The 13,369-nt window shown below is 41.6% G+C and overlaps 1 protein-coding gene across 2 annotated transcripts in view; it reads right to left on the bottom strand.

Moving 5' to 3' along the window:
* abca5 (ATP-binding cassette, sub-family A (ABC1), member 5) overlaps window positions 1-13,369 on the bottom strand; it is a 124,361-nt gene that overhangs the window by 107,581 nt on the left and 3,411 nt on the right. For both annotated transcript variants that reach the window (XM_080208831.1, XM_080208832.1), the window contains exons 2-3: window positions 5,623-5,818; window positions 3,419-3,592 (exon numbers count right to left, since the gene is read on the bottom strand). In XM_080208831.1, coding sequence (XP_080064957.1) covers window positions 3,419-3,592; window positions 5,623-5,818 — 370 coding nt within the window. The remainder of the gene's footprint in view (window positions 1-3,418; window positions 3,593-5,622; window positions 5,819-13,369) is intronic.

Below are 13,369 nucleotides of genomic sequence, written 5' to 3'. Positions count from 1 at the left end.
CCTGGCAGCCACCAGGCTTTGTGTACCCTTCCTACCCCTCTCCAGGATGATAACCACTTTGAGGATGGCCCTATCCGTGATCTTCTTGTCAAGGTTCGCCATCCAGGGATACACCACCTATCAACAATCCCATGGAATAATATTCAATACGTCCAAGGCGCTGTGTGTGCCTGCAGCACCATACCCCGAGAACAACAGAATGTATTCCAATGCATGGCTACACGTCCACCCAGGTCTCGATGTGGCCTGCTTCACCTGCACATTGGATAAGACCCAAACATGTATCCAACGGCCAGACTTGCTGAGTGACTCTGGCTGCACCTTTGGAACGATCTGCGCCCTTCCCGAGGACCCACGGATCCAGCCACAAAGAGACATTTTGAAACCGGACACTGATATTTGCGGGTACTATGGACTAGTTGAGGCTCCAGTAGTCTCACCATATGTATGTTTTGCACTTCCTACAACGCGTGCCCCCATGACCACGACGCCCGAAATCTTACCCTGCCCCTTGCTAAGCGGGGGGCCAGAGGGAGGACTGGTGTTGTGGAACAAGGGAGAAATTGTATATGACAATGTGAAACATGAAATCGTGCCTGTTCTGATCGATATCTCAGGGATCCAGGTACCGGGATACTGTTCAGAACAGAAACGACACATGTACCAAATGCTGGGCAAGGAAACTATAAAGCGGGCTATCGATGCGATGGGAGCAACACACACACACACACACACACACACACACACACACACACACACACACACACACACACACACACACACACACACACACACACACACACACACACAAGCAAAAGGGGCATAGTCAATGACATCCTCACAGGGATAAACACCGGATCCAGCGTGGTTAACTCAATTGACATCCAGGGACTCATCATAATAAGATTGAACAGTTGAAGGGAGTGATGAAAGATATCCCGCAATGGTCACTAGCCCAACAAGCAGGCTCTTTTGGGGGAGAAGGGTGCCCATACTCAACTAGATGGAATCACAATATTAGAAACACATGCCCATACCATTAACCACCTTATAGATAGAAACACTGCCCAGGTACAACAGGGACAGCTGTGCCATGCGTACGGTCAGTGGATGATAGGTCAATTAAGGCATAATTTGGACCAGGTACACAGGGGGGAGGTGCCCGATTGGATTGACAGCACCACTCGCAGATCAGAATGGGGTGCTGGATAGCCAAACCTTGAAAGGAATGACACGGGTATATCCAGTGATCCCCGACTGCGGGGTTAGCAAGAGTACGGGAGGAGGGATGGTCCTATTGATCCCAATAGTTACACCAGACTTGGGACCATTCCCTATCTTCCAGATTGAAAACATCGGTGTTGTTAGAGGCAGTACCTCCCTCCGCTACCATATAACCGAAGTTATGGCCATCTCAAGGCATGGCGTGATGTTCAGTACCTCCCTCTCGGGATGCAAACAAAGGGGAGAGATAACTATCTGCCCTCACCCACTGAGACAAGGAGGGGTAGCGGAATGCAGGTTTAACAAAATGCAGGGCTGTACCCTAGAAATTACACCCACCGATCCACACTTTGCCCGGGCAGGATATGGAGGACGAGGCAGGTATTGTGTAGCCACAACAAGAACATCCTTCATATACAATGGGCTGACACGCCCGATCCCCAGCCCAAACTTCTGCTTCACCCCTCGCCGACCGGTCTCTACTGGCCAGGTCCACATCACCAACATCCGAAGTAGACAGACCCTGACACTTATTGCCACGGACTCATTGAGAGACGACCTCAAATATTACCGAGAGCCAGAATAGGCTCCAATCCCACACTTAGCAGAAGTACTGAGAGAGCTCCGTTTCAAAGTGGGACACTGTCCAATTATACCACCAGCTACAATCACATATCAAAACCCTAGAGCATGACACAGAGTCAGCCTTACAGAGCCAGACATGGGTTCAGAGGGTGTAGGACTGGGGTCTAAGTGTAAACATTCACCCCTGGATCCGGATAATCTCGCACATACTGGTTGCCATCCAACTCATGCTGGCAATATCCTGGGGGGTCATAATGTGCTATACATACCGCCAGTGCAAGAAAACCAAAACTAGGAGGGAACTAATCAGAGTGATTGGCAATATGGGACAATTAACAAATCGGGAAGACTTCTCCCACATACACCTAATTTGACAAATCCGGGGCTCCCCTAAACTGTACGACCGCAGCGTGCAAATGCAGGGAGCACCGGACATAAAATTTGTTAAAATTGGTCTGAGGGAGGCGGAACAAGCCCGCTCCCGACGAACAGGGGGGGGATCTGTTATCGGACAACAAATTTTATGAAATTGGGCACACAAAATGGAAGCAAACTAAAGCTATCCTCAGAGCCCTCCACTAAAATCACAAAGTAACAGACACTGATCAGTAGGCAAGAGCATGCTTTTAGAATGCAAATGAGGGCTAGCACATAAGGGAAATTGGACAGGATGGCACCTACAGGAACTAAATTAAAGAACACATCCCCACCCCATCAAAATCAGCACTTCTAAACCAGTCAAACAACCCATGGAGACACCTAAAATTAACACAGTTAAGGAAGCGTCCTTGGCCCCTCAAAACTCTTAAGATCAATAACACACCTATGGTTCAAATCCCAGAGATTCTAGACCATTGATAACCAACCAGACAAAAACAATTAACACACACTTAAAACAATTGCTCCAACACGCGAAAACATCGAAACAGGTTGGCTAAGTCAAATACTGTAAATAAAGGATTAGCGTTTGAAATGCAAAGTTCAGGTATAACTGTAGCCCCTTGCGGGGGAGTCTTTAGAGCACTTTCGGGACAGTCCGATTGTATGTCCTGACTGTGCTTCTCCGTCGACGTAAAGAAAATAAAGCTGTGCCGTTAGTGAACTTCACCCTGAGTCCGTAGTGGTCGTTTCGCCCACTCGCGCTAACACTGCCATCTCATGAATCACTCTGGTGAACCTTCGCTGCAATCCCTCCATGAGGGATTATATCCTCTCTGAGATAAGGAGACCAAAACTGCACACATTAGACCATGTTTGGCCTCCTAAAACCCTGTACAGTTGCAGTGTGACATCCTTGCTCCAGCACTCAAATCCTTTACAACGAAGATCAACATACATTTGCCTTTGTAAATGCTTGCTGTACCTGCACACTTGCTTTCAGTGACTGGTGTACACGGACAATCTATCACCATTTAAACAGTACTCTGCCATTCTGTTTTTCCTGCCAAAGCGGACGATCTTACAGGAAGAAAGGTAGAGAGACAGAAGGAACATCAAAATACCTATTACTTATAGATAATTGAACTAATAAATAAATTTAAATTAATGTGAAAACACCCAAACCTAGAAGTCTGTGATTTCAGTTTCACAAAACTTGAAGCCCTGTTACCTTTCTCATCAATGAAGTCAATCTTTTCGGTGGTACGTGGAACTTTATTGTAGGGATAGCGAAGTTGATATGACAAAGAATTGATGAATGAAACTCCCACTAATGGTTTAGAGGCATGTGAACAGCAAGCTTGTTCCATTGCTTGTTCATCGCTGAAGCCCTGCAGTACCATTTCTGTAATGAGAAGTTTTTTAAAATCTCTCTTTAAGATCATGATGATTAAACAGTAAACACTCAGTTCTGCAACACTTTTCAATGTGGCTTTCTCATTAAAGAATCATCCAACAACAAAGCTACATGGAATAACTCTTCTTGACCAGTGGGTTTTCTTTCTTTTAAACCACTACAGTCTCATGGCTCTCAGTATGTTAAGCCAAGGCAACAATACATGGGTTTTGCTGCCATTTTCAAGAAACCAACTTGATAGTAATAGCATAGTTTAAACACAAGCTAGGCATGTCCACTTTAACAAATGCTAAAATAAAGATCAAGTGAGCCACTTTAGGAATTAAGTTGTAAATTGTACTTTGGATACATTAGGGAGCCAATTTTCCCATTTGTTAATCCTTACAGTAATTCTGATAACATAACTTGCTTTGACAATGCCGTTATCAGCAACAGACGAAGCAATCCATCTTGTGGCACTCAAAATTGGCCACCAAAAATATTAGGTTTAGTCATTTGCTCTAATGACATAAACAGGTCAAATTTCAATGTTCCAGTAATCAACTGACTGAAAGGCAGCCTTTGGAGCCATTTTTCAGATAATCACACTTACGCATTCCAGAATGTAGTGAGATACCGAAAGCATCTTTAATTATTGCAAAATAAAATATAAGCTGAAGTATAGAATATATTTAAGGGGAAACATAGAAATTAAAATAATGCAAACATCAAAACAGGAGGGAAAAGAGAGCACAATGGTTTAATGCATTTAAAATGCAGATTTAAAATACTCAAGAATTTTAAGATATTTACTTAATATTCAAATAATAAACTCAATCTGAGCAACATTATTACACTGGCACATCTTTCAATATCACAGCATGAATTGCAGTATTTAATATTAAACCTAAACTCAAGGAGCTCAGAAGTCTACAGGTTCTCTTCTCATTTACTTGCCCGAATTCTATTAAGAGATTCAGACATCCCACCTTAGAAATAAATACTTTTAATTCAAAGCCAAAAAATTAATTAATTATATGAATTAAATATATTGTATTCATAGGAGTTTAGAAAAGTGAGGGGGGAATCTCATAGAAACATATAAAATTCTAACAGGATTAGGTAGGATAGATTCAGAAAGAATGTTCCCAGTGGTGGAGGAATCCAGAACTAGGGGTCATAGTTTCAGGTGAAGGGTAAACGTTTTAGGGCTGAGGCGAGGAGAAATTTCTTCACCCAGTGAGTAGTGAATCTGTGGAATTCACTATCAGAGAAAGTAGTTGAGGCCAAAGCATTGTGTGATTTCAAGAAGGAATTAGATACCGCTGGATCCCTTTAGCCCCAAGTGCTATACAAGGGGAAGATGGGATCAGGGTATTGAATGTGATGATCAGCGGTGATCAAAATGAATGGTGGAGAAGGTTCCAAGGGCCGAATGGCCTATACCTGCTTCTATTTTCGACGCATATTTCTATGTATGTTTGATGAGGTGGTTTTTATATCCACAAGTATCCAATATCTTTGTGTTGTCTGCACACCACAAATACAAAAATGCTCCAATAGATATAAATTCTAAGTGATCCTTATTTCAATACATGCTATGCAGTTTGGTTGTCAAAAATACAGTGACCAGAATTTTCCAGCCTTTCAAACCAACAGGATTTTTCAATCCCGTCAATGTGAGCAAAGATTTCAATGGCTTGCTAGGCCTGCTGTGGGAGCTGGAAAATTCCAGCCATGCCTGCAGTCCAATCTAAAAACAGTGCTATAATAATAAGGCCCATCTCAAGAGACCTGAAACCATTGCTGTGTCTCTGCAGCAGAGATCAATACGACTAAACCTATCAAAATACCAAAGATAAAACTAGCTCTCATTAAACACTTTTGTACGTGGGGTAACTGTAGGTTCTCGTTCTACAATGGTAGTTTTGGTATGGTTTCTCACCGGTGAATATGACTCATCTGACATAATTTTGCCTCTATGTGTTTAATAATATGTAGCACAATATGCCTCTTATCTGGGTATATTTAATGCTCACCAAGTAGTCTCCCTACTTCCTCCATGATTTCCTTGGTCTGATTGTTCACTGGTGTGTATCCGAGTCTGTAGTCAGGTGGGACAAAATCATCCAACTCCTCTGGCTCACTGGTGAGCGTCTTCAAGTACAATTGTGGAGGTACAAGAACACTTAAACAAACCAGGGCGAAGACTAAAAAGAGTGGTAATAGTAATTCCTGCAAAAGAATTTTAAAAAAGAATTTTTACTTCCATATTTGCAGGCAAATTTTAAAGAGAAGTATTCATATTCCAAACAATATGGTTCAGGCTTCAGGCACCAACAAACCGAAAGTGAGCACAAAAATTTTTTAATTCCCAGCAACATTTGGAGAGTACAGCAAGTGCAAAAACGTACTTACATCGGGCCTTGATTTTAGGCCCAGGGAAATTTTAACTCCGAAACCTCACTTTCATACCAGAGTCAGTTACTTGTCCCAAAGCATTTGGGTGGCTGGAAATGACTAGTTGGCAAAGGAATGCGTGTTAGCAGCCGAGTGGTAGGGACTTTGAGAGAATTGTGCTGGAGTTAGAGGGCACGAAGAATCTGGGGCACAGGAGGCTGTGATTTTCCTCTTATGGGCCCATTCCTGCCCCCGACAGCTTTCTTTCACAAAGGAAAAGTTTTCCTTATATGTTAGGGCTTCCATCTTTTCCTGCAAGCTTTGGCCCCACCTTCACGTGGCATCAAAGTCATTGCACGTTCCCCACTCAGGCCTCGGTTAAAACCCAATTAGTGATCTGTTTGCATCAATATATGACCCTCCCATCTGTTTACCTGGTATCCCTCAACCAACAGATTGCAGAGAGCAGTTAAAATAGTGGCCAACAGCATTCCAGTAGAAATGAAAAGAGGTACTGCTGAGAATTTAATTTTTACGGTCCCACTTTTGCACTGATTCAAATTTTAATATTTATCCTAGGAAAATAAAATTTTCAACCTCAATTCTCAGCAGGAGCCTAAATATAATGTAGCATTTGAAAGAAAGTGTAAAACAGCTTCAAAAACAGAAGTTCTATTTTCAACTGAATTCTGATGTAGCCAGATTATGTGGAACTCTCAGGAAATCACCGCTCCATCTTACTGAAAATAGGAAACAGCTAATGCCATCTATAGTGAATGAAAAGATTTTTTTACTAATGTTCAAAAGCTTCCTACAGGTAGCTACTCTTAACACCAGTCTGCCGACCCACTGTTAATGAAGATGTTCTGGCTCTCTTTCACATTCCACCTTGTTTTTGCATATTTCTTAAATGCAAACATATGCGGCAATACTCCCTTTTAGTTTATGTGAACTATCCTGGTACTTAAACATGCAAGTTTATTCTTGAGAGTACAAATATAAAAGCAAAACAGATAACTTAATAAAAGAAAGAATACATCTGTCAAGTAACCAGAGAGCCCCAACAGTGAAAATGGCCCAAATTAGCATGCTGCAAAAAGGCCACAAGTTGGGACCCTCAATCTGGATGGCCATAAAACATTAGTCCAACGCCGGCATACCCACATCATAAAACATTAGACAGGGGTCGTGGGTAGAGAGGTGGACTGGTGGTGTTGAGATGGCGGCGTGGGCTCGTTGGGCCGAAGGGCCTGTTTCCCGGGCTGATTTTGTTCTTTGACATGCAGAGGGCATTATGGGACAAATAGGATGCTTACAAATGATACATGATATTTAGTGCACTTTAGCACAAATAGCTTTTAAAAAGAATTAAATCATTTGAAACTTACATTTTGACCCACTCATTTCCTAGGCATTAGTTTGAGAACTAAAATTAAACCAAATTAGAATTTGCAAGTACAACAGTTTGGGTCTGGAAAGAATAAAATTGCATACTGAGGCATAATGTAACTATAGTCACGCGCTTTAAAAGACAGCACATGTTCACACAGCAGACTCAGATACAAAAACCACCTGCACTCTGGATTTTCCCAATTCTCCTGCAACAAATACCAAAAATTACTTTTACAAGAATTTTCTGTCAAACTCTGTTTGATAATATTACTGTGAGGCGGCTTGAGATGTTTTCTAATTTAAGGGGTGTCATATATAAAGATAAGTTATTGTTGAAGGAGGAAATGAGTTTTTTTATGTAAATGCAAGCTATTCCTGTTGTATTTAAGTGATCATACATTCAAGCACTACTGAAACACTTTACAAGAAAGACTTTGAAGATGCTACCACATTATGCAACTGCAGTAGCCAATTTCTTTCATGATAGTGACATTTGTGTCTCTCACCAATTTCCCTTACCAGATTCAAACTATTATACCGATAAACACAGACTTATTTTAATTTTAGCTCTAATGCCTGAAAAGAGAAAATCAGTCAAAGTAACTGATAAATGTTTTAATTTTTAAAAGAAAAGCTGTGGCTTGCCAGTTCACTTCAGAAGGCACTAAGAGTCAACCATTTAACAACAGCTTGCATTTTACATAATACCATTAATGTGGAAAGACAGTTCACACAAGAATAATCAGACAGAAATGGGTGTCAAGCCAAAGGAGGAGATATTAGGGTAACTAACAAATTGTTCAAAGGCACAGCTTTTAAGGAGAGTCTAAATAGAGAAGTAAGCTGAGAGGTTTAAGGAGAAAAAATCAAAAGTAAAGTCTCTAGATGTCAGGAACAGAAACAACCAATGCTGCAAGTCAGTGATGAACAAGTAGCCAGAGTCAGACAAAAGCAGACTTTCAGCAGGTTGTAAACTGCAGGAGGTTAAAAAAAAGTAAATGGACACATGAAGCATTAAACACATTGATTATAATTTTAAGTTTGAAATGCTGGAAAGGTGAAAACCACTAAGTACAGGGGATGGCAATAAGCTGGACAATGAAGAGCAGGAAGACAATGCAGTAGTTGAGTCTGGGAATGATACTGGCATAGTTGAGGCATCCAGTTGCAGATAGGTTGAGGTAGGAGCAGAGGTAGCTGATGTGTCACAGAGGCAGGCTTTGTAATGGACAGGACAAGTGGTCTAAAGCTCAGCTTGAAGTCAAATACAACACCAACTTCATGAAAATGAACCTAATAAAGTAGCACTGATAGTATAGTACTCAGAACACAGTGATAGGGAGTTCAAACTTCGCCACAGAACCAACAGCTGCACAAATCAATAATGCTGTTGATTGGAATAACATCAGAAAAAATGAATATGAAAACTGTCATGTATTTTGCAAAAGTCTAATTCTTCAGGGAAGGAAAGCTGCCACGTCACCCTACATTTCTAATCCACACTGTTGACATCTTTCAGACAGTGGGTCCTGTCCCACATATACACCAAAGCTACCCACTTCTACCGCTCCACCATCACTCTTCCATTGCTTCTATGCTGTCAGACCATATGGCAAATATCCAATCCTGGACAAGCCAGAATCTCCTCCTGCCAAATGTTGGAAAGACTGAAGCCAGACATCTTTGATGTCTGTTACACACTCCATAATTCATCATCGATTCACTTCCTCTCCTGAGCCATCATCTCATATTGAACCGGATCACTCACAAATATAGGAATATTTTACAAGTTTAATCATAAGCAAATTCAAAATGAATTACCTCAACATTTTGTAACAGGAATAAATTTAAAGTAATTGGGGTTGACTAGTAACTGTTATGATCCCAGTTGATGTTACTACTGGATGGGAAGATCTCAGAATGGAACCCTAGCTCAAGAGATCATAACTTTTACTTCTTTTTTAGAAGATGCAGATGAGCAGAGTCATGGGACTGCCAATTAGCTTTTAACAACAAATAAAACAGTTACTAAACATGAAAAGTTTGACTATAATACAATACTCCTTCACTCCCACTTATCTTCACAAATGTATACAGATTTTAAGGACAACACAGGTTACAAAACATATCATATACTATGATGTACTCAGTAAACACAGTCCCTGTAACACAACAGGCTAACTGTGATCAGACAACACCTTACTCTGAAATCGAATGGTAGCTATCACCTAACCAAACTTCTCTGGATTTCCCCTCAAATTCCCCCCAGATAATTGCCAAACAAGAGTTCCCAAATTCCACTCTCAAAAGACATGCTTTAAAATCTTCTTACAAACAATGAATTGATTAGAGATAGTCAGCATGGTTTTGTAGCGGGAAGGTCGTGCCTTACTAACCTTATTGAGTTCTTTGAGAAGGTGACCAAAGAGGTGGATAGGGGTAAGGCAGTAGATGTGGTATATATGGATTTTAGTAAGGCGTTTGATAAGGTTCACCATGGTATGCTTCTGCAGAAAATGCAGATGTATGGGATTGGTGGTAATTTAGGTACTTGGATCAGGAATTGGTTAGCAGATAGGAGACAGAGGGTGGTGGTTGATGGTAATTATTCATCATGGAGTTCGGTTACGAGTGGTGTGCCTCAGGGATCTATTTTGGGGCCACTGCTGTTCGTAATCTTTATTAATGATCTGGATGAGGGTATAGTTGGGTGGATTAGTAAGTTTGCTGATGACACCAAAGTCGGAGGTGTGGTTGATTGTGAGGAAGGGTGTCGAAGTTTGCAGGGTGACTTGGACAGGTTGCAGAGCTGGGCCGCGAGGTGGCGGATGGAGTTTAATGCGGAGAAGTGTGAGGTAATCCATTTCGGTAGGAATAACAGATGTGTTGAGTATAGGGCTAACGGGAGGACTTTGAATAGAGTGGAGGAGCAGAGGGATCTAGGTGTATGTGTACATAGATCCCTGAAAGTTGGGAATCAAGTAGATAAGGTTGTTAAGAAGGCGTACGGTGTCTTGGCGTTTATTGGTAGGGGGATTGAATTTAGGAGTCGCAGCGTCATGTTGCAACTGTACACAACTCTGGTGCGGCCGCACTTGGAGTACTGTGTGCAGTTCTGGTCCCCACATTACAGGAAGGATGTGGAGGCTTTGGAGAGGGTGCAGAGGAGGTTTACCAGGATGTTGCCTGGTATGCAGGGGAGGTCCTATGAGGAGAGACTGAGGGATTTGGGGTTGTTTTCACTGGAAAGAAGGCGGCTAAGAGGGGATCTTATAGAAACATATAAGATGATTAGAGGTTTAGATAGGGTGGATGGTGATAGCCTGTTTCCTCGGATGGAGAAATCTAGCACGAGGGGGCATGGCTTTAAATTAAGGGGGGGTAGTTATAGGACGGATGTCAGGGGCAGGTTCTTTACCCAGAGGGTGGTGAGGGACTGGAATGCCCTGCCTGCTGCAGTTGTAAATGCGCCTAGTTTGGGGGCGTTTAAGAGATTGGTGGATAGGTTTATGGACGAAAAGGGATTGGTTTAGATTAGTGGGTCAATGTTTTTTTTAAAAATAAGACTGGTCGGCGCAACATTGTGGGCCGAAGGGCCTGTTCCGCGCTGTAATGTTCTATGTTCCATGTTCTAACAATGCTTTCTGCAACAGTTTCCAGCAAGGATCTACTTCCAGGGTTTCCAACTCCCTTTTTAATATTCCTTTATTTTGAATAGCCACATGCATTCATGTTTTTCACACGAGGGACGGGGTTCTCTGATTTTGTTTAACCCCCACACTGCTGCCAACGAGAATGAAGAATTTGGTGCTGAGCCAAAACTCCATTCACTACAACAGCATCAGAGAATCCCAGGCATGGATGAAGTCAGCAGTTTGGGTGAATATCTCAGGGATCTAGTCACCAACTGTTTCACAATTGCTTCACATGCTGTAGGAGGATATCACCAACATTACAACTACTTCAGGTCACTGACTTCTCACTAGCCAACTTTACTAGGTCTGTATTTTTCAGTTCTTCCTTAACTTCAACAAGCAATACCATATTCCAATTCCACTTTCTCTTTTCTTTAACTTCAATTTCTTGCAATTTCTCCTTTCATTCCATGGTTTCCAGAACTTACACTCCTTTAGTTACTGGGACATGCGTTCTTGCCCATTACTGCTTATAGACTGGCTATGAAGGGGATAGCTGTTTCTCCCTAGTTGAATGGGCAGGCATATGGCAAATGGAATTCAATCCAGAAAAGTGAGTGGTAAGGCATTTCGAGAGGGCAAAAAATACTCAGCAGATAGGAGGATATTGGGAAGGCTTGATGAAGTGAGACATCAGAATGATAGGGAGTGGGATAGCTTAATCTTGGTTTTGGACAAAGTTCGGCACAACATCAAGGGCCGAAGGGCCTATACTGTGCTGTACTGTTCTGTGTATTCTGGCAAAGCTGAGAGAGTTGTTCTCTCTCTAGCTGTTAAACTCCTTCTGCTAACCTAAAAACACAGTAGCTGGAATTTTACTGGCCCCCTTTCCCCCTATGGGAATCGGAGCTGGCGAGCGTCAGAAAATGGGAAGGTCCATTGACCTCGGGTGGATTTTGCAGTTTTGGAACAAGCGAGGCCGTTAGACTTTGGGCAGGACTTTTCTTCCTGAAGATGCCCCTGGTTGCTAAGCCACAGCTGATCCCTTTCTCCAAATTTTTGTTTATTGTTCACATCGTAAACTCACTAAGGACAATAGGGACAGAATTTGAAATGAAACCAAAAGCTGGTTTTAGTTGGTTTCACCATGGGCAGCAAGGTGGCACAGTAGTTAGCACTGCTGCCTCACAGCTCCAGGGGCCCGAGTTCAATTCCCGATTCGGGTCACTGTCTGTGTGGAGTTTGCACATTCTCCCTATATTTGCGTGGGTTTCCTCCAGGTGCTCTGGTTTCTTCCCACAGTCCAAAAACATGCAGCTTAGGTTGATTGGACATGCTAATTTAACCCCTAATGTCCTGGGATGTTAGAGGGATCAGCAGGGTAATTAAGTGGGATATGGTCTGGATGGGATTGATGTTGGTGCAGACTTGATGGGCTTAATGGCCTCCTTCTGCATTGAACGGATTCTATGATTCTTCCATATGTGCAAATTCTTTGTTTAATCTTTTTTATACGGAAACATTAAATTAACCTCACCTAGATCTATACCTTATTTTTAATATCCAACAATACAAACATAGATCACTTAAAACTACCTCTGCTTCTCACAGAATTCTGACAGGAGGTACCACAGTACGATGGGAAACGGGAAGACTAAAAGAGTTAGTTCCGAGAAAACAGCAGTTCTAAAAGATAAAACTTTGCGTAAAATATCAGAGGCTTGACAATCTCCCCCTATTCTTCTCTGCTCTAAGAACAATGCCAATTTCTCTAGTCTCTCCGCATAAGTGAACTCTTCCTCGGTACTATTCTAGTAAAATCATCTTCAGTTAATAAACTATTTATATTAGCAGTGCCATCAATCTAAGTATTATATATTCAAATTTAGCATTATGTTTAGGTTTAACTACATGTTACGTCTGAGAGTTGAAAATGCTGCAGTTTGTTAGTTAGATCAAATGTATTTACATTATTTAGCATTGTTTCATTTTAGAAGGGGTTAAAAATGTCACCAGCATTACAACTCATAACAATGTAACAAAGCAGCTATACTCAAGAACTAGGTCTATGTACAGACCAGATGAAAGTATCTGCATTTAAATGACAGATCCATCAATATATATTTTGATGCTATCCAAAATATATACAAACAAAGATCTGAAATATTAAGATAAAAGTAAAATACTGCAGATGTTGGAATCTGAAACAAAAAACAGAAAAGGAAAATCTCAATAGTTTTGACAGCATCTGTGGGGAGAGAATAGAGCCAACATTTTGAGTCTAGATGGCACTCTAAATACCCTTCTGTATTTCTGTCTGAAATATTAAGACTGGCTAAAATTTTATAAAACACAGATT

The sequence above is a fragment of the Carcharhinus amblyrhynchos genome, chromosome 21, assembly GCF_965287045.1.
Source record: "Carcharhinus amblyrhynchos chromosome 21, sCarAmb.v2.hapA, whole genome shotgun sequence".
NCBI classification, from domain to species: Eukaryota; Metazoa; Chordata; class Chondrichthyes; order Carcharhiniformes; family Carcharhinidae; genus Carcharhinus; species Carcharhinus amblyrhynchos.
This window is presented reverse-complemented; position numbering and strand designations above follow the sequence as displayed.